Raw genomic sequence first — 27,924 nt, 5'->3', positions numbered from 1 at the left:
GCACTCAGCACAACCACTTTGACCTTTCACAATGGTGCAGAGAAAATGAAGTCTAAGCTGGAAATATAAGGCCTGCACTCTGGTTACTTCATTCCTAAAAAGGAATCAAATGGTCTTTTCTTAGCTTTAAATGAGACATCGTTGCAGTTGACATAAATCTCCCCTGTCTGATCAAGGGATGATTCTTCTCTTCTTCCTGTGTTCCACGTGCCATGAAAATTAGAACTTCCATACTGTTACCAGGCTAGAAGAACATTAAAAAAAATAAGAAAAAGAAACATTTAAGGAATTTTCTTCAAAACAGCTGCAACTTTGAAAAAGGAGAAAAAAGCCACATTTTCCTCATATGCTGATTTATTATTGGGAAATGTTCAACCATCAACTAAATTTTTTTTTTTTGTCTTTGTGTATGCTACAGATAGATTTCTGGTTAAAACATATGAAAAAAGTCTCACTTTGAAAGTTTCCCAGCTGTCCTGCATCAGGTGCCTCGTAAAGCACCAGTGGAATGCCATCTTCCCCTCACATACACACTACAGATAATAAACTAGTCTCTCCTATGTCAATCTTAAAACATGAATTACTCTGAAGTTATTGACCATGCTAACTAAGAATTAGTCATGTAATTAAGACAACTTAATGTGACCATGCCCTGATTAACTGGCATGGGAGGAAAAGTGTTTTCTGAAGTAAATGACTAGTCCATAGCCTATGGTCGCTAGTAAGAGCTTCATTCTGGTACAGTGACCCAACAGTCAAAATGAGACTAAGGGAAATGGCATAAGCTCAAATGGCTTCATAAGGATATATTGACAGTGGAGCTCACCACTAGATCATACAGAGGATCATCTGAGAGGATATAAGCGGAAAGCCAGTCTCACATCCACTGTGAAAATGGAATCATTTCCTTAAGTACAGTGTAACTTCATACCCCAACTTAAAATATGAAGAGACAAGACAGAAGCAGTGAAATTATCTCGGTTTTCCACTTCTGAAGGTCTTGAATATGATTATTTAAGGGGGGGGGGGGGAGGGAGAAAAAGGGGAGGAGTGGGGGAGAGAGACTTAGAGCTGCAAAACATTGATTATGACAGTACAGAAAGAAGCACTGAAGCATCTGTCCCAACAAATTACAGTGAAGCTCAGCTAGAAAAAATAGATCAAGACAAAGGTTATCACGGGATACAATTGTTTGCTTCAGTTTTACAAGTAGTGACTTGAAGAAAATAAATAAATAATACAAACACTAGTGAACCAAAAGATCTTATTTGTTAATAACATGGAACGCAGTTACAACTCTAAATGTATCTATAAAACATTAAAAAACATTCATTAAAAAAGAGTAAATAGCAATAATCACACTTTAAAATATTACATTTTTCCTGTCTGTATAGTTTAAGATTAGAAGATTTAAGGGATATAAAGATCAGATACAGAAGAGAAAGGTGTCAAGAAATATACAGGATATGAGTTAATTCCACCTGCATCTGAGTAGGATACAAATCATTTGAGAAGACCTCTGTGATCCTCTTCCTCTTCTTTCTGATGACACACATTCAGTCAGAAAAACAGTGGACAGATCTGCATCATGCATGATAGTATACTTCAAAATATCTAATTCCAGCATACAAGATATAATGCTGGCATTGCCCACTGAAACCAGTAATTACAATAAAAAATCCAAGTAATCTTTCCTCTGACTTGCAGACGGTAACATGTATGAGATAGATTAGCAGTGTTTCATAAAAGCCCGGACAGAGAAAAAGAGGACCTTCAATTCACGAGCAAATGTGGGAAGCTGTTGCCAACAAGTTCCAGATATTGTGGCAGGTGAAGAATTTTTTTTCTGCTCACTCTTTCTTTTCATTGGAAGCAGATATTCTGGATCACACCAACAGTGTATACTTGGCAAGGAATACAGCCAACTTGAATAATGGTTTAAATGATTAGTTTGGATGCAGCTGTGAAAAAAATTGGAACATTAAGTCATACGACGAAAAATTGCTAGAAGATGTAGAACACCCCCAAGATGTCACCTGCCCTCTGTGCACAAAATAGGAAAAGTCTATGCCTAGGTTTATGTTATTCCTGACAGATTACCTTTGGTGTGAAATTCCAGCTAATACCACTGTGAGCATTTAGCTGACTGAGGAACTTCAGTAAGCCATTTGTTTTTCTAATGTGAAAAATAAACGGGGGAAGGGGGAGAGACACAACACCAACATGGACATAAACTGTCATTTCTTTCATAGGCTGTAGAATGGATTAGGTTTTTTCAAGTTTAAAATGTTGGCGAGAACATTCAATTTTCACATCTACCTTTTTTTTTTTAAACTGGTACTGAAGAGGATAGTAGGATGAGCTGTTAACACCTTCACGTTTACCTGCTTCAGTATATTAAGCAAATTGTTTAATTACTTACTTTTTGTGATAAGCAGTGGTGATACAGATTGGTAGAAAAACTGACAGTAAGACAGCAGCAGAAATTCCTCTATCTATGTGGACAATAAACCATTTGCGATCCCAAGTTGCTAAAATACAATAGTAATAAATATGCTTAGTATTTTGCATAAACCAGCATGAACTTTTTATGACAAAATAAGTTGAAAATCAATGATCATGTAGAGTCATTATTTGATAACAGCTCATGCTCAATATTCAGACCTCACAGCCATTTCCTTATTTCTAAAACACCTTTGTTTTGCTAAGGTAGTATTATGAAAGTTGTGAAAGGTGAGTGAGCACAGTTGTATGAAAAAATCCTTCTGCCTCAGATAATCCTTTCCTATTCCCTTCCCTTCCCAGGTAAGAAAGCATTGCGTACGTAAGTGACCTGATATATGGATAATAAAAGCACTCTGACTACTTAAGTGAATAATATTGGCATCATAAAAGTTGTCCTGTAAGAGATAACCAACAATCTTGCAATATGTCCATAAGCAACAAGATACTTTTCAGAGTACCAGGAAGATCACCTCAGTCCTCAAGAGGATTTCTATTTGGTACTACACAGGGCAGTACCAGTTATTTTCTGCTCTAATTCAAAAAGAAATCTCTTTTTAACAAAAATATTTCCACAGAAATTTCTTCATTTTGGTCACTTTTATTTAATAACATATTATTGTATGTGGTTTGATGATGGAAGTCAGGAAACCCACCCTATTTGTTCTGGCCTAAGCAAAAATAATTTCTTCGAGAATTACAACCAATGCAGGAAAAGTTACATTTACAGTAACTTTGCTTAAAATGCATTGACTTCTTCAGTATGGAGTCACATCTTCAAATGAAGCTAAGGAGCAACTAGGCTGGAAAAGATGTGATAACTAAGGGTAGAGACAGGCAAGACAATGGCCTTTAGTTATAAGTCAATATATTCTTGCAGTGCCTAAGTTTGTGGAGTGGTAATGTGATATTATTCTCATTTTTTTAAGCAAAAAAAGCTGGGGCAAAGAACAGAGGTAATATACTCAAAGTCACACAGGAAGCCATGACACAAGTCCTCAGTAGAGTTATCATGCATTTAAAACTCTTAGAATTTTTCTCTTGTCACAATTCTAAACTTCAGTAGTAATAGAATTTAAAAAAAAAAAAGTTTAACCACATAACTTCAAACCAGCTTCTTGCTTGTGTTGCACCTCTGCACTTCCTTCAGTTTCTCAACATGTAGGAGTAAAATAAAGGTACAAAAAGTGAGGATGCCCTGGGATGGAAAAGGAGTAATGCCTCTTGTATTACTTAGCACAAGAGATGGTGGTCGTATTTCATGGCCACAAAGTTGTTTCTTGTATTTTGGATAAACACTAGCAATTCATTGGTGAACAGAGACTAACTGTCGTTAGATTAGTTGCTCTTAGATGTTCTGCCCACTGTATGGGGGAAGATAGCATTCAAAGATGAAACCACAGCTTCCCTGAAGAGCTTTTATTCTGGGTAGACAAGAAAGTTACATGCTTGGTTCTTAGGCAAAAGAAAACAGTCAGTATCACTAAGGACTTGTTATGGTTTAAGCCCAGACGTAAATCAGAACCACACAGTCTCTCTCTCAGTCCCCCCTTCTCACCCTGCTCCCGGAGGGATGGGGAGGAGAATCGAAAGAATGTAACTCCCACAAGTTGAGATAAGAACAGTCCAGTAACAAACATGCAACACAAAACCACTACTGCTACCACCAATAATAATAATGATAAGGGAAATAACAAGGGAAGAGAATACAACCGCTCACCACCAGTCGACCGATACCCAGCCCAACCCGAGCAGTGATCTAGCCCTTCCAGGTAACTGCCCCCAGTCTTACATCCTGGGCATGATGTGCTGTGGTATGGAATACCTCTTTGGCTAGTTTAGGTCAGGTGTCCTGTCTCTGCTTCCTCCCAGCTTCCCCTCCTCCCTGGCAGAGCATGAGGCTCAGAAAGTCCTTGGTCAGAGTAAACATTACTGAGCAAAAACTAAAACCATGGGTGTTATCAGCATTGTTCCCAGGCTGAAAGTCGAAACACAGCACTGCACCAGCTACTAAGAAGGAGAAAAATGACTGCTACTGCTGAACCCAGGACAGGACTGTAGTCCCAGCTAACCAGCTGCTGAGCAATCACCACATCTTTTCTCACTGGGACCAAAAAGTTTCACAGCTTCTTATCTGGCTATGCTGAGTAGCAGCTGAGACATGCGCAGGTACAGATCTTTAGTATTAATGTGCTCATTGGAAAAGATAAAAAAAATTATACTGATTACAGGAAAGTCTTATCCTTGCATTCTGATGTTATTTTACTGGAAAGAACAAAGAAACAAAATTCTCCCAGAAGTTTACACTGATGAAGGTATGTGACACAACAGAGAAGGCTGCCTGATAACAAAAAGTGATGCCTTCTGTATTATAACCACATATGAAATCACTCTACTACCAGCATGTTTTCATCTCTTGTGTACTTAAAATGACAGGATGGTGCATATAATTATGATCAAATTCAGGAAAGATTATGTCTCTTTCCAGTTATTCAGCTACCTGCCACAGACCAGCATTATCATCTCTGCAATGCGTACTTAAGGAGAAAACATCCTGTATTCATGGGGAGAAAAACTTAAAATCTTATATTTTATCACCAAGGATATGTGAATCTGGATAGAGTTCCGTACTTCAGCAGCATCCCCATCCTTCACTCCAGACCTAGTTTTTCTTTTCCCGAATTTTCACCCTCAGCTTTATCAGGTTAAGCTAATCATCTAGGAGTTAATGAGTTTGAGAGATGGGATTATCAGCTGTCAGTTAAATTCAGATTAAAAAAATCATTAGATTTTATTTTTTTTTTAGAACTGACAACAGCTCAAAGCCCTTTTGCCTTTTCTCATTTGAAGTAAGCAAAGCCTTCCTGGAGCATTTGTTTTCTGTAACTAAATAAAACCTTTTGTAATTACTAACTTTAATATAACATTCGAAAGTTTGCAGAAACATGTCAGAGGCTTGTCATGTGTCTCTTTAGTTCTTGTGTTCTCATCAAAGATGGCATGCTGATGGCAGGCTATTAAGTGTATTTTCAGCATCAGTTCAATTTCTGTTAAGTATTAGACAATGTGTCTCTCTGCCATCTTTCTAGCCTTGGTGCTTTATATATAACTATATATTTATGTATATAAAAAAATTCACTATATATATATAGTGATTTTTAGGTTGTTGGGTTTTTTTTTTCAGGAAGGTTTTTGACCTTCAGTGCAGTGACTGGTTTTGAGGAGGAAGCACTGATAGGCCAGACACCAATTTCTTTTAACAAGAGATTTGAACTCACTGTAAAGATCTGCATGTAGTTTGTCACATGCCTTGCTGGACTGGCACATATGGTATGCTAACTAGACATCTGAAATAGTTTTGCCCAAATCTCAAAGGCAGAAATCCAGCATGAATGCATTCATGCTCAGAGAAAGGTGATTTGTTGAGTAGAGACCCACAGCATGGTCTGACATCTTGTGTTCACACTGTATGAATTCATGAGGAAAGAAGGAAGTTAATTTCACTCCTACCCTGATTGTCCTCATCACCAACTGTAGCCTTATCTTCTGTTTTCTGTGGCACAGAAGTGCTGCTGTCTCCTCCCAGCTCAGAAGGACAAAGATAACCCTCAATGACTGGACAAGTAGTAGCCTGCTTTTCATCTGCTGCTGTGAAGATCATACTGGGTGCTGCTGAAAATCATTTAAAGGCACAGCCAACATGAGTTCACAAAGGGAAAGTCCTGTCAAACTAATGTGATAAGCTTCTATTATGGTAAGGTAACCAGCCAAATGGATGAAGGGGACAAATGCAGGATTCTACATCCAAGACAGAGTAACACCAGGCATAAGTATAAACTGGAAGAGGAGTGGCTGGAGAGCAGCCTTGCAGAAAGGGATCTGGGGGTACTTGGAGTCAGCAGCAGGCTCAACAGGAGTCAGCAGCCAAAAAGGCAAACAACACAGGCAGTCTGTCAGAAGAGGCGATTATCTCTCTGTATTCAGCATTGCTGCAGCCTCACCTTGAGCACTATGTACAGTTCTGGGCCGCACAATTTAAGGATATTAAGGTATTTGACTAAGGTGTCCAGAGGAGGGCAACAAAGCCGCTGAGAAGGCTAGTACAAGCCATGATGTAATTCTGACCCTAAATATACCTTTAAATATAAGCACCACCCAGTTTTTCAGACCTAGTGGAAACACACAGCAGCAGCAGATGTTTCTATTTTACTTTGTCTAAGAGAGCTTGCTATCCCACTTGCTACTGAAGCAAGAAAAACCTTATTACATCTTTCTAAAAATGGCTGGGTCTTCAGGATGGAATAAGCGTTCCTTTTTCAACTCTGCTAACTTTTCAGTTCTTTCATATGGTATCTCCCCTTCTTTCCCAGTCATCTATCAAAACAATATATGGATTGTAAGTCTGTTTCCTTCATTCAAAAACATGCTAAAAAAAAACCCAAACAAACTCTAATCAAAGGATAAGGCAAGGTAAATAAAAATCAGAAACAGGTTCAGATGTGGAATCTGGTGACGTGAACAATCTCCATATTATTACAATTGTTTAGAAGGAGAAATATGATGAAGAATGCACCAGAAATTTATCAAAAGTCTCTTGAGTACATTATGTTATTACATAATATTCAGCCTTCTGTTTCTGTAGGTGCTGTCCAACAAAAGCTACACTCCTTTGCATACATGTGCTGCTTTGTGTATGCCAGGTTTCAAGGTCAAAAAGATTCACAGAAAGCTCCTTTCAGATGGAAATCCCTGTTACTAAAAAAAACAATCACAATATTTAGTGGGATAGAATGGACAAGCTTAATGAAAATGAAAACATCTTACGGTTTTACCCTCACTCATGTTGAAAAATGTTAAACGCAGCATGTTGACTTCTACTGATACAACTGCAAGAACAGTTCAGGCTTTCCTGGCATTTGAATACCTTTTCCCTCCTCTCTTCCTTTTTATTTCGTAGGAATGCCATGCTGGTTTTCCTTGCAAAAATACATTCACCTACAGACAAGAAGCAATCTACTTCTTTCTACTGTACCACCTTTCGGAATCTGCAGGTTTAGAACTATTATCAGCTCTGCAAATAATCCCGCACTCTTATTTCTACTGCCTTTCACCCAAGATTCCTCCTCTTCAGACATTCTTGGGGTTTCTCAAAAAATATTAATGACTAAAATGTTTCTTTTATTTTACTTTCTCTCTACCTAATCAGAGTTTTCTGTATTACTGCTTACAGTGCAGCTATTGTCCCAATTCCTAGACTCAGTATTTCAAAATACCTCTGGAACTGGGCAAGGCAAGAAGATTTGCAGTACGCATGCAGAATCACACTGACAGACTACAAAAGCTGAAGGAGTTTGGTAGCAAATTCAAGTTCTTGTGTGGCTTAACCATAATGCTAAGCCAAAGAAAATGATGTGACTGAACTGACAGAACATACACAAAGAACTACCGTAGCAGGTTTCTGTCAGCACTTGCTTTATTCAAGCCACGGCTGTTGCATCAAGCAAAGGCTCTCATGAATTTGTGAGAGACTTCACTGCCTATGCCACACATTGCAGGGGGAGCTGGCACCTGGCCTGATGCTTCTCTCCCCTTAGAGTTTCTCCATATCTCATTGCAAATATTGTGTTATGAAACATTTCAAACATTAAGGAGAAACAATTAGAAATCCTTGAGACTTCACTTCTTTAGAAGTTCGTGAAAATTCAACAAAACCCACCTCATACTATCAAGTGAGGGCTTAAAAGGGAGACAAGGGAGTGATTTCTGAATCAGACTGTACTTCAGCTTCCGCAGTTTCATACTTTTTTTTTTCCCTCCAAGAAACAGGCATAACTATGCTGGCATTGTTAGAACAAAAAATGATAAATAGGATCTGTTTCAAGAGCAAAAGAAACATGGAAACTAAACTCTTCCTGAAAAAAATTGTTTGTGTAGGTAGTTCTGGTAATTCTTAAAATTACTGTGCTGCTTGCAACTCATATGCTTTCATTTTGGTATGAGAAGCACTTGGAGCAAACAGAAAATATTTCTATTACTCTACAATTTGGATATGCTTGATTATACCAATATAGTAAATATTTTGAAATTTGAATTTTTAAAATTGCCAGAGGTGAGAGGATTTTTGTCCTGATGCCTCTTTCTTTATGGCATTCTGCTCTATTTCATGGGCATTCATGATGAAGTGTCAAGAGTAAAGCAGATCAACATTTTTTCCCAAGCACATTCTCCACTTCTCAATTAACCATATTGCAGATTAAGCATATTCTGAAGTTTTATACTCCATGCTACAGCTCTTAGATATGTCTACCAACACTCATGTATTACCAGGAGCAAGGCAGTACACCAAAAGATGAACTGAATACTGCAACAGAAAAAGGACCTGGGCAGAACAATGTCTTGGTTTAAGCTCAGCCAGCAACCCAGAAACCACTCAGCCTTTCCCTCACTCCCCCCACCACCCTCACCCCCAACCCTGCTCCCGGAGGGATGGGGAGGAGAATCAAAAGAATGCAACTCCCATGGGTTGAGATAAGAACAGTCCAGTAACTAAGGTATAACACAAATCACTGCTGCTACCACCAACAGCAATAACAATAAGGGAAATAAGGGAAAAGAATACAACCGCTCACCACCCGCCAACAGATACCCAGCCTGACCCGAGCAGTGATCTAGCCCTTCCAGGTAGCTGCCCCCAGTATATATAGTGGGCATAACATGCTGTGGTATGGAATACCTCTTCAGTTAGTTTCAGTCAGGTGTCCTGTATCTGCTTCCTCCCGACTTCCCCTCCTCCCTGGCAGAGCATGAGACTCAGAAAGTCCTTGGTCAGAGTAAACGTTACTGAGCAGCAACTAAAACCATCGGTGTTATCAGTTTTGTTCCCAGGCTGAAAGTCAAAACCACAGCACTGCACCACCTACTAAGAAGGAGATAAATGACTGCTACTGCTGAACCCAGAACAAACAAGAACTGTATCTTCAAAATACATTCTACACAGAACTAAATGTGTGGACCTAAGCTCCCATTACAATCAAACTGTGACAGCAATCACAGTAAAACTTACTGAGCTTCTCGGTTCCCCCCAGAGAAACTCCTTACAAGAGTTAAGGTTGAGGCCAGTATATATTTACATTTTCAGCTGAGTGTGCTTTTTGTCTTCATTGGAGGGTAAGTCTTACCCCTGGGACTCTGTGGATTTCTGTGCTGATAGGTAGTTCCCCTCAATATCTTCATTAGGAGAATGCCCTCCTCTCCCTGCAAACTCATGCAGTCTATCTTCTTCCCAACATCAAAACAGTTTTCACAAACAGGTCGAGTTCAATAATGAGATCAGACAAGCTTAAAACAAGCTTCTCTCTGTGGAAACATGATTAGTTGTTAACTTTGCTATCTTTTACATGCTGCTAATTGGAGTATGGTATTATTTAAATTAATCCTCACTTGTTACTAAAGAGTTATTTTATATAGGTGAAAGTGTTAATGCCTCAAAAGCTCCTATTGTGAAAACATTTACCACTTCCTCCATTACTTACCAGCCACAGTAAAAGTCATCACATGGGTTTTGTTTCTCCCAGTAGCTATACAGCGGTAAGTTGCAAAGTCAGAGGCTGTAATGTCTAGGATGACAATATTGGAGTTTGCCTGATCGGAGCAATCCACCAGTGTACGCTCTTTGAAATCTGAACCAAAGCTTTGCTTTCCTGATGAGCTGCACAGAACAACGATATCTACTTGATCTGCTTTACTCCTTTCCCACATCACTTGCAGCACTGACTCTGCAATTTTATAAGGGCAAGTAAAAGCAACACTTTCTCCTGGCTTGTTAAACACAAGACTGTTTTGTTTCTTAGATTCTCCAAAAATATTTGTTGTAAAAAAACCACAAAAAACAACAAAAAAATGCTTATAATTCATTCAAGGGAAGTTTAGTATCAATAATTCCTGTATGGCAAATATTGATGAAATGGACTTACAGCAGAAATATATTCAGATCATTTGAAATATTGAAAAATGTATTGACATTGTAAAATATATGTGACTATATTTTTGTGCACGTTTAGGCAAAACAATCTTTATGGAACCATGAGTCTGTGATGACATTGCAAGGAGACTACTTCTATAACTTTTGAGTACAAGTGTTTTATTAACAGTTTCAGCAAATATTTAACTGCATAAGTTATGGGACCAGTCTAATTAGATTTGCAACAGTCTTGTTCTGCTTTCACACTAATTAGAATAAGAAAATGGTTTGATGTGACCCTCAGGACATCCATTAGTAAATTATGTTAAAAGATATTTCAGCCTATGAACTACAATTCTCCCATTCACAAACCTCACCATTTAAATTAAAAAAAAAATTCTTATCCGTTCATATACTCTACTTGGAAAAGCCCGCATGACAGTCAGGCTGTGGCATGAAAGGAGACTTCCAGACAAATTCAAGCATTCTACCACATATAAACCATAGGTGTATCTTAACATATTTTTGACTTCAATCCCCGTGCTCTGAGTTATTGGTTTTAGTAATAGAATTCACTGCTTACAAATTTAATAAATAGATAAAAATAGATTTAAAAGCTCTTCAGTGGAAACACTGTCAATGTTTCTGATATTCATAGCATTCAATAGTCACTTGGTTTCTAAAGTCGGCTATGTAATCCTGTATCTCCTAAGTTAGGAGTTTCATCATTTTGAAGACTAATGTTGAAAAAGGTTCATGATCAGAGTGCTTTCCTTACACTGCAAATAGACTGCTCTTTCAAGCTCCTTAATTATTTTTTTTTTTATTAGATATCTTTAAGTAAAAAAAGGTCACTATTGTGCATTTTTAATGTGTTTGCCTCTACCTATGGCAACAACTAGAAGCAGAGACAGAAAATTAAAATTTTAGGAAAAATGACAGGCATTAAAGGCATCAAAATGTGTTTATAAAAGAAGTTTTAAAATGAAGATGTAACCAGATTCATGGGGATGGCTGCAGTAGGACTCTGGGTGGAACTGAATACACTTTAGGACTGAGCTAGATTTAGATTCTCCTTGATATATTTTTTTTTATCAAAAACCAAGGGAGTAAATGCTGGTAAACTGTATTACTTTGGATGCCGGTAGTGCCAAGGTTGTCTATATCATAGGTACTAAAGAAATCATCATTACAGGGTGGCCTAACTCAACCCCTAAGCTAGGTGCAAAGAGAAGTAGGATTTCATATGGGAAAGCATGCTACTGGAAATGTAGGAATAATCCTCCATGTTGACAGGACAGAGAATTCATTGTGGAAATCTCTGACTTCTGAGACTTCTGCAGTCTTTGTGAAATGATGAATGAAAAAGTCGAGACTGCACTTTTTTATTAATGGAACACAGCAGAGAAAACTTACATTCCCTCTTCCTTTGGAGACCAGAATTATGGTTAAAACATTGAAATGCTGAAAGACAAAAGGAACTGTGTCTAATGAGTTTACCTTAAAAAATAAAAAATAATGAACTTGAAGATCCATTTAGACTGCAATGGAGGAGACAGAAAGTTAATGACAGACAATAACAGAAGAGAGATAAATTCACTAAGCAGAAGGTACAACACAGTGAAGTTAATTAAATCCTTGGACAGCTTGCCAAAGACAGATAAATTCCTGTTACAGAAGATGACTGCAAAGGCTGGATAATCATTTAAGATATCATGCTAGTTCAAGCAAGAATTACTCACGGAAGCCTAAGGATTATTCAAATTACATTAAATGACTACTATGATGGGACTGTACACTTGCAAAATATGCTCCTTGAAGTGCAGTCACTCAAAAGTCAGTACATTAGAACAGGTAATATTTTTTATCTAGAAGAGTCAGATCTGCAGATTGAGATTCAGATCTGCCAGTGAAGAGAAGTAAATGAAAAGGTGATTGAAATCAATTCTCTCTTTCATATCGCATTCTTAGAGGTTAGATCCTTTCTGCCTGTTCCACTTTTCAGACTACTAAATTCTAGCAACTGTGTGCATTATGGTAAAACCCATTTCTTCTCTGAGAAGTGTCTTCCTTTTAAGTGTGCAGTCTTTCCTGTTCTCTCCTATGAGCAAGCCCTACTGGTACCCACATTCGCCCTAGAAACCTTTGAAGACTCTCCATCCTCTCCTGGGTCCATCCTTGCTGTCCAAATTATTTCATGCTGATACCACCTTGAACTCCAGGTATTTCTCTTACCTAAACATGTTTTTCAGGGAAATTATGTGTATGATGCTCCCACCTTCCAGATGATTCCCGTCTGACCCAAAGTGCAGCTATCCAGGACTGTATAACAACCAGCCTACTTCGCCGACACTGCTACAGTTTGATAGAAAATTGTACATTACACATATGGTCAGCTGCAAACAAACAGATAAAATATTTCCTACCAAAATAATGAAAATCCCTTCTGCCTTACAATTTATTAATTAACTTTGTGTGTTACATGGACATGGATAGTGGGACTGAGTGCACCTTCAGCAAGTTTGCCAATGACACCAAGCTATGCAGTTCGGTTGAATACCTGAAGGGAAGGAATGCCAGAGGGACCTTGACAAACTTGTGAGGTGGGCTAATGCCAACCTTATGAAGTTTAACCATGACAAGTGCAAGGTCCTACACCTGAGTTGGAGCAATCCCAGGCACAGCTACAGGGTGGGCAAAGAAGAGATTCAGAGCAGCCCTGCGGAGAAGGACTTGGGGGTGTTGGACAATGAGAAAATGAACATGAGCTGGCTTCAGTGTGCGCTCGCAGCCCAGAAAGCCAACCGTATCCTGGGCTGCATCAAAAGGAGCGTGACCAGCAGGTCGAAGGAGGTGATCCTGCCCCTCTACTCTGCTCTTGTGAGACCTCACCTGGAGTATTGTGTGCAGTTCTGGTGTCCTCAACATAAAAAGGACATGGAACTGCTGGAACAAGTCCAGAGGAGGGCCACGAGGATGATCAGGGGACTGGAGCACCTCCCATATGAAGATAGGCTGAGGAAGTTGGGACTGTTGAGCCTGGAGAAGCGAAGGCTGCATGGAGACCTCATAGTAGCCTTCCAGTATCTGAAGGGGGCCTACAAGGATGCTGGGGATGGACTCTTCATTAAGGACTGTAGTGACAGGACAAGGAGTAACGGGTTAAAACTTAAGCAGGGGAAGTTTAGATTGGATATAAGGAGGAAATTCCTGTGAGGGTGGTGAGGAATTGTAATGGATTGCCCAAGGAACTTGTGAGTGCTCCATCCCTGGCAGTGTTCAAGGCCAGGTTGGATAGAGCCTTGGTTTAGTGTGAGGTGTCCCTGCCTATGGCAGGAGAGTTGGAACTAGATGATCTTAAGGTCCTTTCCAACCCTAACTATTCTATGATTCTACGATTCTATATTTGCCAAACAATATATCCTGGCTTCCCAATAATACAAAATACAACATAGTGTAGTATAATGTCATAGGCCCATTACAAAGCTAAGGTTGCCTTGCAACTTCAGTGAAGAATTTGCAGGTACGAATCTTGATATATGCGTAGAATCTTCTAGTATACAAAAAATAAATAATATGTTAATAATGAGAGCTATGTACAAACAGCCACATTAAAATATAAACAGGTTTGAGATTCTTGGCTCCCATGCATTCTATCACAACCATTTTTAAACATGGGTATCCTGATAGTTTTTTTATTTTTTTGCCTTGTATTTGTACCTTAGTTGTTCAGTATGCAGCAACGTTCAGGTATTTCCACTCTCAGTAAAAGATGTAAATCCTTTCCCTTTTTACAGCATAATACCTCTCACAACTTAAATGATTATGTAGGGCACAAGCAGGGGAGACCTACGTAGTTCTAGTTAAATCTTCCAAGTACACTAAAGTGTTCCAGGCTTTTGTTTTAAGCAGTTGTCCCATTTTATTTTGACACCAGCATCAGCATAGTTCTTTCATCCTCCCTCTCTGTTCAACCACTTTCTTTATTTAGCACCCTCCTGAGCACAGTTTCTTTGCTTTCAGCCTGGTACACGTGGGATGAGAACCTCCCACTCTGAGAAATAATTCTATGGGAAAAAAACAGACCCACACACCTTTACCCCCACACACGCATGGCTTAAGGTGGCACACGATGGGTGAATATCTCAGAAATGCAAAAAATAATGGACAATTGCATCTGATAAAAATAGAGGTCCCCTGCCCACTGCTCATTCCAGCCACTGCTGCCTGCTCTGCCTCTGCCGTGGCCACGTCGTCTTGCCTCCTGAACAGAAAATAAGGGAGGTGGCAGTATTCACTTGGTGCATTTGCCTCTGCTTAGTGAAGAAGTGCTCTGTGTTTGACATCCTCCCACAACTCTTTTGGTAGGATGGTAAATTTTGCAGTTATTCATATTTCCATCTACTATTAGACATTTAAAGGAGAAAAAAAAAAAAGAGTTTTCACTTTCTTTAAATAGACCATCTTTCAATATTTTTTCTTGGAAAACAGATCTCAAAAATGCAGAGCTATAAAAGAGTGTAAACTAGCTTCCCAGGATTTAAAGGATCAAGAAACTAAATTCAAATTTTGAAGCACAGAAATTGCTGGAATTAAGACATACTTTTTGAGGAAAAAATAAAATACTGGTGTAGTCATGTTATTTTTTTTTTGTTTCCTTTCCCTTTCTTGCCCTTGCTGCAAATAATTAAAAGTCAAAATGAATGCTATGTAAAAATTTGGTCCCCATTCTTTTGGGTAGAGGTTTTCAGATTTTCTATTTCTTGGTTCTGGTCCTATCCACTTCAATTTCTTTTTTTTTTTTTTTTTTGCACTTGTCTTCAGCTTGTTTATTCTTTTTTAAGGTCAGGTATTTATGACATTTAAAGTGCTGTGCATTGCAAGTTTAACCAGTCCCAGATTTATGATTTTACACAAGGTTCAAGAATTTCACTCTGGACAACATATAAATCTCATACATTCCTCCTGGTTTAAAAATGTTTATGAAGAAAACAATATTCATACTTCAAAATCTAGTTCTGCAATTTCAGAAAGGTTAAATTCAACACAGTAAAATAAAATGTACAGAAACGCTCTCTGGCTTACCATGTTTCTGCATCTCTGTTGAGGCTTAAAACGTAGCAGAGGTTAAGTACTGTCAGTGCTGGATTTATACAAAGAGTGTTACATCAACACAATATTCTTCTTCTGCCTATAATAAGAAGTGAGAAATCAAATTGCAGATGAAAAGGAGGCTTACAATTTTATGAAGATGAACTTTCTCTGGAGCTCTTCTTTGTACCAAGAAAATAAACTTTCAGGTAAGTAAATACTTCAAGAATGACCCCTTTACCCTTCCTGAATATGCTAAATATGGAATTATATCTAGCTCCTAAACTAATGTCTTCCAACTGTATTAGGACATACCACATGGTTTCATTTTGTTTCTAAAAAAAATGGTTTTCCTTTTTTTGGATGAGACTCAGAAACAAGGATGCATAGCTATTGAATGAGTTAGAACAGTAAAGATCTTAATTTCTGATGAGTCACTGACACTTGTTCTACAGTTGGACTCAGAAACCAGCAGCAGTGTTGTGTTTGAAAAGAATGCATTTTTCTAATAGGAACTATTTGGGTCATAAAAGCTAAAATAAAGATATTTATTCTCCCATACCCTTAAAACACCCCTTTAAATATATATTTAATTATACTGCAACAACCTGATGAATCTTTCTGTACCAACTATGAATTCTGCATGGTGTCACAAACACTGAATATGCAATTGTAATTCACCTGCTGAATGAACTTTGTTTAGGTATATTCCATTGCTCTTTGTTTTCATTTTGCTCTTTTAAGCTGAACTTTAGTTACACAGAGTGCAGGGAAAAGGAAAAACCAAAGAGACGGAGAGAGAGAGTACAGTGCTAATAATAGTGAGAAAACGAATGCTTTCTTCAGTATAAACATTCATGAACTTCCAGCAAAGAGAATTTGGTTGTTGGGGAAGAAGTCATGTGATGCAAGCATGTAATGCATTATGTCAGGCTTCACCTGCAGGACAGTCTTGAAGATATGAGAAGTCAGAATATCAGATTTTCATTCTCTCTAGGAATTTCATCAATTCAGGATGAAGGGAATTTACCAGCAATAGGAGCTCAATGTGCAGACAGGAGTGACACAGCCTCCACTTTTTTGTAAATAACCCATGCTGTCGCACGGTGGATGAAGAGAAATGTTATACTGAGAAACTCCGTGTCACAGCATGTGTATGTGTGCGCATATATGCCTACCTACTCATATCTTACATGAGGATCCTGAGGGATGGACTTTAGCCAGGGCAGAGGATAACATGTTTTAAGCCATACACAAGAAAAAAGATAGGGAGGGAAAAGGTGTGAGGAACCAAACTGGATCCTAAGGACAACTGTTTGAACCAACATTTCTCAGGAGGAAAAGCCATGGGTGCCAAAGCAATGGACAGGGCACACAAACAAGTTGCCCAGCCCCAGAAGCATTGTAACTAAAGCTCAGGAGTGAAGCATGAAGATGCACTGTGGAAAATTTCTGCCCCAAATCTCAGATCCTAGTTATTACTTTTAATGTATTGTTTTATGGATTTAAAATATATTGGAGAAGAAGGAAAAATACATTTTATTTCATATATTTATTAGGCAGTTTTGTAACAGGTAAGAAAATGGAAGAAATCAAACGTTTCTTTTCCATTTATTTTTGTCCTTATTAAGTTATAAATTATATTCCTGGTCTGACAAGCCAGCTGCAAGAAGCATTCATCATTAGAAATACAAGCAGCAGAAACATGTTCTGCAGATAATAACATTTCAGAAATTAAAATATTAATCACCTCTTAGTTATTTCCTTTAGAGTATTTGGAAGTTGAACTATCTGAATCTGTAATTCCTTTCACCTATCTCTGCTCATTCTATAACCTATCATATATTTCCCCAAATAAAATATTATTCAGTCTGTCTTACATAAATTAATAATATCTCCTAAATTTGGAATATTTTAAAGTTGTCACTGTACGCTTTCCATTTCCCCCTGCAATTGCATCCTGTAATGATTTCCAAATTCCATTATCTCAAAATTTCATGCATCAATTTTACACTGAGAAGCAAAACTCAAAGTTATAAAACACTTGTATTGGTTTAACTACTGGGTATTACAATAGCTATGGTTGATACTAGAGGAAATACCATACTCCAGTAAATCTCTATTTCACATCGATAGCTGCAGTGGCATAGAAGAATAGCTGAGAAGATGAAGTAAGTATTTTTTGGCTTACAGAGTTTGGGGGATACTTGCACCACCACCCTCCCCACCCCCCACCCCCACCCCCCCAAAAAAAAAAAAAAAATAAAAATTAACCCACTAGATTCAACTACAGGTAAGTTTTGACTTCCCTACCTCCACCCATTTGTGCTTAGATAGTATTTCAAGGTTCCTTCTAGGTCAGCTGCCCCTGCTTCCATCCCATCTATGCTTCCTTTATATGCTTGAGTTTAGTTAGGGGCTCTTGTCCATCCATGGTTGCATTCCAGTATTTTTGCTTGATTTTCTGCTTGTCTGGATGGACAATTGGAGGACATTTCCACTGAAAATCTTTTCTCCGTTATCCTTGGGATTCTTCCAAGAAGATCCCTGAATGGGTCAAAGTCTGCTCTTCTGAAGTCCAGGGTTGTGATCCCACTCTTTTTTTATCCCTGCTTTTGGGATCATGAACTGTACTACTCAGCGAAGCTTGCCCCTGATCTTCACAACCCCTACAAGTTCCTCCTTCTGCGAGTCACAAGCTGAGGAGAGTGCCTCCTCTCTTCAGCTACTTAATCACATAGTGAGGAAGTTACCATCAATGCGCTCCAGAAATCTACCAGATAGATTGTGACCTGCTGTGTTGCTCCTCTACAGTTAGCAAGTAGTTGAACTCTCCAATGAGGACCACAGAATGTGAAGCTTCTTCCAGTTTTCAGGTCTTATCTATATCCGAACTGATTACGCTGATCAGACAGTCAGCAGCAGACACCCACGACAGCATCACCTGTGTTAATCTACCTACTAACCCTTACCTATGAGTTCTTGGCTGGTTCATCATCCATCCCCAGGCAGAACTTCACACATTTCCACTGCTCTCTCCCATGAAGGGCAGCTCTCCTTCCCTATTGTCCCAGACTGTCCCTGTTAAAGAGCCCATATCCAGCTATTGCAGCACTCCAGTCATGTGAGCCATCCTACTGTACCTCTGTGATCCAAATGAGATCATAGCCCTGCAATTACACACAGAGCTCTAATTCCTTGTTTGTTGCCCATGTTGCGTTCACTGGTGTACAGACACTTCACATAATCATCCACTCATGCTTATTTCCCAGAAATTATTTCCCACCTCAGTGTGTCCACTTAGCATTTCCTTGGTTTTGTGGACATACTTGGAATGGTCACACTGTGCCCTGGTTTGTTGTTTTCAGGATGTTTACTGTGTATATAATCCTATACCATTTGCTCAGTAGCCCAGTCTACTTCCTTGCTCACTAATGTGTTCTCACTTTACTGTTAAAGCTCCTGTCACCAGCCTATTGGCAAGTACATTTCTTCCCCATGTGATTAGGTGGATCCTCTCTCTTCCTAGCAGTTCTTGATCATCAGAAAGTTCTATAAAAAGGTAACACCTTCTTGTTGACACCAGCCATGCAACTGGATCTTGACCTATGGAATCCACCCCTTCTTCCTACAGATTTTTCCTTCTTCAGCAGGATCAAGGAGAAACCACCTTAGCCTCCCACTCCTTCACCACCACCTCCAGCACCATGTAGTCATGCCTGATGTGCTCCAGGTCTCTCCTGGAGTTGTATTTCCTGTACATATGAAGAAGCAACAGAGTTTAGGAGTCTGAGGACTGGGCAAGGCTTGGGAGTCTCTCTGCAGCATCCTAGAATCTAACCTGGGAAGTAGCATATCTCCCTCAACAGCAGGTTGGGTCAGTGGCTGAACAGTGAGAGTTATCCCCAAATTATCACACAACAGCAAGTCAGTTAATAGCTATAGTAACCAGCTGACACACAATGCATGTTCATCAAAACAATGCTTTTAGGAAACATATAAAACAACCTTTCTAATTTTACCTTATTTTGGTAAAAACAAAGCAGTCCTCATGGGTACTGATTGCTACAATTTTTTTCTTAATGTGGCATATTCTGATGCAAACAAAGTAACCAAGAGTACATAAAAGCATCATTAGTCATAGTAACTAACTGAACATTCAAAATAGTAAGGAGTAAAAAGAAGAAAAGAGGAGGAAAAAAAAATAAAGAAATCCCCAGCGCTGAATAAAAGGATCTGGATGCTCTGATTGCCAGCCAAATAGAATCAAAAATGTTATCACATTATCTGTTTCTAAAAGACAGATTTTCTTAGGTGACAACAGTCATATGCAAGACAAAGGATGCACTAGTCTGCATCATTTATCAATAGTAAGACCTTAGATGGAACATGGTGTTTCATTCTATGTATCTTAAGGTTATATACAAACTGGAGAAAACTCCTATAAGAATAAGAATGATGAAATTTACAATCATTAATTAAGAAGAAAAGTTAAAAGAGTTGTGTTTGTTTAGTACAAAATGATTCAGAGAGAACTGCAGGAACAAACTCACCAACCAAAGTTTTCAAGTTGACAAGCAGGTATTCTGTATTGCGGCACTGGGAGACATGGGCGATAGCCCCTCCTAAAGTGTGTCGCAGTATTGCTACACAAGCCGTCCATATATAGCCACTGGGTATACATACATATTCATGAGGCTACATATAGATTACATCACTTTCCAGAAAATTTCCTGCATGAGCACAAAATTGTGGTGATGGTCTCTGAGGGTCCTTTACTTCTTCCAACAATCTTCATCACTTCTGGCAGCCTTTGAAGCATGTTTAGCATGAAGATGTTTATACCAGCTAAATTGGTTCGTTAACACTACAGACACAGCAATCATCCTGTCCTTCTACTTATCAGTTAGTTTAACTGCAGCCCATCCTGGACACCTGCCATTCCCAGATACTCCTTATCCTTATGTCCTGTTTTTCTGTCCTGTTTTTCTTACACTCATTTTGTACTAAGGTCATAAGGACCTAAAACTATGTCAACTGCAACGGTTTATCTTGTACAAGAATTCTCAGTATGTTCTCTAGCTGTACTCTATTTTTTTTTTCCTGTGAATCATGCACCTCAGTAATTTTCCATTGCTTCTGTTACAAAGCCATCAAACTTAACATTACTTAAAACTGATTCTAAAGGTTTATATATTTCATTTCGTAATTTTGTGCCCCCCTTGTCTCAAAAGGGATGACTGAAGACTGGCAACATGAGAGCCTTCCCCATTTTTTCAAAGGAAGGACTACAGTAAATTATTAAACAAACATTTTTAAACAAGAGATATATGGGTTAGATACAATGGGGAAAAAATCCACTTGTAAGGCTGGTTAAAGAGTAACAAGAGTTAAACAAGAGTTTTATGCATGTGTTTCCAACATGGGAATCAGTCAGGGATGATACAGATATGCTTATCCTGCCCCAGAACACAGAGATGGATGATATTAATTTGGAATGTCTCTTCCAGCCTGAGTTTTCCACAATTACATAATTCCTTTTGATCTAAGCTTTTCCTTCAGAAAGGAAAAGGAGATACCTACTCTGATCCCAACACAGCTGGTTTGGGTTTGGCTTTTTTTCCCCCTGGTCTATTATACCAAAGGGGCATGCAATCCTTAGTTCATCACAGAAGATAAAAAGTAAGAAAAGCAGCATTTAACAGGTCAATAATCACAGCAGAGGTGTGAAGAAGGCAGTTTCACTTGCCTATCTCTTCTTCTTTTCTAATTAGGTGCTGACAGGGTGGTTGACACTGTATGAGATACAGAGAGAATACTTGCTCTGGGGAGCTCAGTGTCTAAGAGCCAAAGAATGAAGATCCCTTAGGATTAGTTCTTGTTTCCATGTGCTTTAAAGGGTTGATAATTTTTCACTGTTAGACCTATGAATCACATTCTAAATTGAGATAGAGATAAATAGAAAGCAAGCTATTTCAGGTGAATAGGGACTTGAAAAAAATCTAGGCAACGTGCTGCTTTTGGCAGGCAGAAGAATATTAATATAGAAGTAAGTGCTGAGTGGCATGGATATCATCACACTAGCTAAGAATAGAAAAGCTCTGTCTCTGCTATCACAGAAGAGGTTGATCACTCTATTTAAAATATGGGAGTACTTCATGGTACATCTGGCATTTAAATACTCTATTAATGAACTTCCATTCTTGTTCAGAGTTGCAAGCAAAATATATCCCCTGAGCAAATGGTCCATTGTCACTGATTGACAGAAACACAAATTTACTCATGAATTAAAAAAAAGAAAAAGAAAGAAGATTCCCAATCGTATGACAGCGACACCCCCCCAGCCAATATGCAACTCTCCATAATTCACATAATGGGTGTAAAAGTCACTATGAGGATCAAAAGTATATTTCTCATTCTATTCCAAGCATAGCAAGGGAATTTTTAAATCAAACTAGTATTAATTTTAGCACTTAACTGAAATAAAATGCCTGAACAAATAAACATAAGTTTCAAAAAATGCAGAAATTCATGCTAGAATTCATAGTTTTGAAAGACAAGTAAACAAATGCAGGACAAAAATATTTCAGGTAATTTTAACTACATCCGTTCTTTATGTAAATAAACATCCAATACTGCTCTGCCATAAAGGCCAGCTTTCAAATAAACAGGTTATATATATCACAAGATTTTTCAGTGCTGAAGAATTTTGACTTTCCATCTAGATGTTTAACAAAGACATAGTCTATGGGAGTAGAACAATATCATGATGCTTATTACATTCTATATTTTAAGTTAAAATTGCATTGTAAATTTGTCTATCATGTATTTTAGGATTGCTGATTTAACTTCAACTGATTGAGTTTTGCATCACAAAGCTAATTGACTTTGCTTCTAAGACAGTTTTTGCCTACACTCAATCACCACTGATTCTGTTAAATTTAAAATAATGTTTTAATTATACATTTCAATGGAAACAACACCTCCTAATCCACGGATTGCTACATTTTAATGCAATGCAAGCTAGAGAACTAACTATTAATAAGGCCAAGTAGTCTGGGAGGATGTGTGAAGCCCACGAAGCCAGATGTAAGTATCAGGACTTCTTAAATCAGAATGACTCAGAGGATAACTTGCAGTTAAGTGGGAGGCATTAAGACAGTGGTCTGGTAACGTGCAAAGTATTTCACTGAACTGCAGCCAACAAAGAAATGCCTCATACTTTCATAAGGGCAAGACAGAAAAGGGCAAGATTATCATTACAGGCAATGACAATACAAAACTGAAGACAGGTCTGGAAAATTATCAAAATAAACAAATGGATCTATGACTCAATTGGCTATAGGTAAACAAAGATCTGGACAAACCAGAAAAAGACAAAGGATATAGCGTGAAGAAAAAGGAATTTTGCCAATACCTCTTCCAATTCCTTTATAAATAAAGGCAATTCCAATAGCCATTCCAAAGTGCTAGAGACTGAAAACGTATCTTTTCTCTGTACACATTTCTTTGTAAAAGTTTATAATTTGAAACAAAAGAAAGTAGGCAGAGTTCTTGCTGCTGCTTTGCTGTTGTTAGGTACATGGATAGCAAATGGCAAAATGACACAGCTGAGTACTCTGTTTTGAGTGGCCACCTGGAGTGACAGTTAAACATGCACCTCTGTGCACTCCTGCCCAATGGACTGATGGAGTACACTGCTCTCTCAATGCTCTTTCATTTGAAAGTAAAATTACAGCACCTGCAGCTTCAAATGCCTTCTCTTCAAGGCAGCAAGTGTATAAAATAACATCTTTTTGATGATCAATTTCTGCATGATGTCTCCAAAGCTAATGCTTCCTCTATTAGTAGTGACTTCCGTCTTGCTCCTCACTTTCATACTGCATGCAAAATCAGTCTTCAGACATAATCTCTAAGCACTCTATATAAGAAACTACAGATCATACTTAAACTGTTCATGAATGAGAAATAAAGGTGAAATAAAACTATTCCTACATCTTCACATCTTATGAAAAAATGTACAAGGATTTCTCTCTGAAAGTTTGAGTTTTGTTTGCTTAGTGTAGGAGTATTTGTGACTCAAAATGTGAGAACATTAAGGGAAAAATCCCCCCTGAATTCTGTTCTGATCACTGTTGGGTGTATGCTCACATTACAGGAAAAAAAAAAGCAACAGATTCACCCAGCTGGCAAGTACTTTCCTGTGGGATAGCTAGACTATTCCTTGCCAATATGCTCATGTGTAACAGTGCCAGAACATACTCTCAAGTTCTTTGCAATTATGGCACACAATTTCAGCACTGCATCCACTTGTAAGACTATCCTGAAGTTGTGTGTGAAGTTTCCAATATGATATCCTGCGTGGCTAAGTATTACTGTTTTTCTGTCACTATGTTTCAGTAACTGCCAATAAAGGAAGCATGGATAATGGTGTGCTGTCTGAAAGAGTTCTTTCTCACCCACTTCATAGACATCGTAGGAAATCTTTATCCAAAATTTAAAGCAAAAATAACAAAAAAAGTTTTTATTATGTATTCTGATACAGAGTCCACACCTAGTTAAAACAACAACAAAAAAATCACAATAATTCCGTCAAAAAATTTATATAAATGGTGATTTATCACCAGTTCCAAGGTCTTACATCTTCCAGTGGTGCAAGGATAGTACACCAAGAAAGGACCTCTATAACCTTCTCTTTCTCTTGGGATCTCTGATCCTTTTGACAGCTCAACCATTGCCTTTCCAAGATTAAGTTTGGGGTTTTGTTTTATTTTTGTCCTTGCTAGAAAAAGAATCGCCTTAACCCCACGCAGACCATGGTGGGGCTGAGTGAACCAGGTGACTAAGCCAGAAGCAGAGTCCTAAATAGAGTCTCTCCAGTCCTATTTTGCTACCTCATACACAGCAAATCACTTGATAATGTCTTTAATCATATATGAAAGAGTGTAACCAGAGTGGACCTTTTCTTTATAAAGACATCTTTACTATAAAGCAAAATAAATAGGAATGTTGTTGAAATATTAATAAAAAATGCTTAATGCTTTTCAAATACTTGACTTTCTCCTTTCTTCTCTTCCTGTGACCCCAAATTTTTTTAACTGATTGATCATATAGTTTCAGGCTTGTTAACACTTGAGTTGTTGGATCTAGTGACACTACTGTACTACTGTTGCATATTTAATTTGCAATGTAGATTGAAGCTGTAATATTTTATCTTAGCTGATGTACACTTCATTCTTTTTGGATCAGTGTTTATAAAAAACATGTTTATAGGCATCTATTGATATCTTAATAGGATTGTCCTCAAAAACTGTGATTCATTTAATGGAAAAGGATTAAATTTCCTTCAACATTATTATCTCCCTCTGTTGCAGGATTAAATTGATATACTTGAAAAAAAGGGGGGTGGGGAGGGTGTGCCTGATGTTGGTTTATGTTTCTGTCGTAAGTGTGCTCAAACCAAGACAGAAATCTCATCTACTGAGAATAACTGAATCCCACAGTATCATTTTAAAAAACATACTTCTGGTAACTGATCTATCTTTGCGTGGCATATAGTGTGCTGAAATCTGTAAGTGGATTGTCTACTAAAGGTATTGGACTGAAGCTCAACATCCCACAGGAGAGTAACTACCTTGTTTCTTGCATCATTTCAGTTTAACCCTAGCCCATAGATTCAAGAACAAATAGCTGAGATCAGTACTGCCTTGGCCAGGAAAAGGACTTAATAAACTTGCAGACCTCTACTGCACTTAACTTTTGGGATTTTACTGAAAATGAACCCTCTGTAACTAAGGGCTCAGCACTGCCAGAACTCAGGAAGGACTGAATCAAATAAGAGGTTTGTTTTGCCTTTGCTTGTTCCTTTTTTTAATCAGCAACCTGAATTTTCAGATCTTAGTTTACCTGAATGCAATCAAAATGTACATTTCTAATACCTACACTTGCAACAACACTGTGTATAAATGGACTGACAGAGGAAAAGAAACTAAGGAGACACTACTTCAGTAATGTTATTCCTTATATAATAAAAAAGACACCAGAGTGAAGCAAGCATGCAGGGATGCCACTAAAGGGTCACAGTTGAGGTACTCTGACCTGGACTGCAGCGTCCTACTCTGAAGGACCTTGATCAGCTCTTTCACTAGCAGGACATTCCCTTTTACGTGTGAATGACTGTGAATTGTATGGCTGATGTGCCACACGGGGAAATCTTTAAAATTCCAAACTATCTTATTTAACTAAACAATCCAGGGAGACAGAATAGTTTTTTTTTTTTTTAAATCAGGGCTCAATTTCTGGTTTGATGAGCAGTAGTTTACTAATAAAATGCTAGCAGAGACAGGAAGATAGAGTGGGATTCCTATTTTATCTGTGCCATCAACAAATGTACTGGTTAAAATCAAGTTTCAGAAACTTAGTGGTGCAGGCAGAAACAATCTATGTTGAATTTTTGAAGTTCAGGTATGTAATACAAGAGTCAGGTTTGCTGTTTCATTGTAACATTGAAATGACAGAATTGTAGTTAAAACAGGTTTGAAATGAAGTCTCAGAAGGATCAGGCTAGGAAAGGGCTGTTACTTTTATCTTCTGGACTTTGAAATGTTAGGAAGTCAATCTGTCTTTCAACCCATTCTTCCCTATCTGGGAAATACAATAAAATATTGAATGAGGTCTATTTTCACTTTGGCGAATGGGAAAGAGGAACAAATTCTTTCTACATTCACAACACCAAATCAATAAACCAATACACAAAACTAGCTATCTTTTGAAAACTATTCTATCACATGTACATAATGATTTCTAAGGACTTGTCTGCTGTCAGAGAAACTTCATTATTTGCATTAGAGTTGCCAGTTGACCAATGCTGATAGACACACATGGGAAAATATTAAAAAAGGGTTCTTTCTCCTCTTACTCATAGAGCTGGAAGAGAGATCAAATTGGATGAGTGATCAGATAATTACAGAGCCTTTGGACATGGACAGCTACAAGAATGTACATGGACATATTTGAATCTTTTTGTTTCCCTCTTCTTTTTTCCATCTTTAAAAAGTCTCCTTTCTTTCTTAAACTTCCCTACTTCTCTCCCTTTTGATGCCACACCATTCCTAAATGGTAATTTTGTTCCTGAACAAGCACGTACAGAAGAGCTTCCAGAAAAAAAACAGTCCTAGTTTCATACCAGGAATTCCCTCACCATACAACATAAAGATAAAAATATGGTTCATGGGTTACAAGTTCATCCCTCTAATTTCATGGGTAGTTGCAATTTCATCCTCTGAAGAGATCCTATAGCTTGTTGAACTGCTATGAGAAACTTGGCCCAATGGAAATATCACCGTTACATTGACCATTAGTACCTAAAGTCTGTCATGTAATACATTGCTACTGTGACTTCTGTCAACTCGATTTCCCCTTCTTAACTTCCTGCTTCTCTTAAAATTACATTTTGTCAAAATAATATAATTCTTTTCTGTTGCTCTTGTTCTTTTCCAGAGATTAATCCATTTCTGCACGCTATGTAATTGAAAAGAAAAATTGCAATACCAGACACTTCCTAAATTGTCATGGCTTTCTGCTTGGCATATATCAGAAATTTAAGAAACAATGAGATTTACTTACATGGCAGAACAATTTCTATTACCTTTTCCCAAATACCATCTGGGTAATATACGATAGAGCAAAAGTAAATACCAACATTCTGCAAAGTGCTTTTGATGAAAGATAAGGACATGTCTTCGCTGGAAGCATTTTCAAAGGAAATTCTTCCATTGTATTTGTCTTCAATATGTATACCATAGATCGGATGAAAGACAGCTATAGTTTCTTTATGAGTTACATTAAGTTTCATCCAGGATGCCTGGATTTTCATGGCTTTTGTTGGATATATGCGTTCCAGTTTCACCTTTGCAGTAAGTTTTACAGTTGAATACACAAACTTCCCTTCCACTCTGGTTAAAACACACATAGAAATTCCGTTTCAGAATTAACATATCTGAAAACTGAAATTATAGAATAACTCAGAAACAACTTTGTCAGCACTACAAGACAAATTCTGCAGAAAATTTTCTCTAAAAGCCAAAAAAAGGCAAACCCTAGAAATAATTATTACTTCTAACTTGCAAATATCATTGAATAGTTAAAATTTGCTTGAACCACACAGTGACACCCTTGTGAGTTGCAATTATATCTTGTCATGATGCCATGAAAAAAAAAAGAAAAGATGTTAACTAGATATAAGAAAGCAGCCTTACTTCCACAAAGCTGGAGACCAGCAGTAATGAGAGCTGCATGGTCCATCTCAAAAAACACTGGAATCAGTGATTACAGTGCAACACAGTTTTATGCAATCTCTGTGCACCATGTGC

The 27,924-nt window shown here is 38.0% G+C and overlaps 1 protein-coding gene across 1 annotated transcript; it reads right to left on the bottom strand.

Annotated features, from left to right (window-relative positions):
- Window positions 1–83: 83 nt before the first annotated feature.
- CD226 (CD226 molecule) lies at window positions 84–27,524 on the bottom strand. Its single transcript, XM_065669134.1, is given in 7 exon segments — window positions 84–235; window positions 238–244; window positions 1,482–1,542; window positions 2,423–2,531; window positions 10,035–10,347; window positions 18,569–18,587; window positions 27,175–27,524. Coding segments are annotated over 7 exon segments (1,011 nt in total).
- Window positions 27,525–27,924: the final 400 nt, after the last annotated feature.

Source organism: Lathamus discolor, chromosome 2 (genome assembly GCF_037157495.1).
Source record: "Lathamus discolor isolate bLatDis1 chromosome 2, bLatDis1.hap1, whole genome shotgun sequence".
Lineage (NCBI taxonomy): Eukaryota > Metazoa > Chordata > Aves > Psittaciformes > Psittacidae > Lathamus > Lathamus discolor.
The sequence above is the reverse complement of the archived record's forward strand: the minus strand, read 5'-3'. Positions and strand labels throughout refer to the sequence as shown.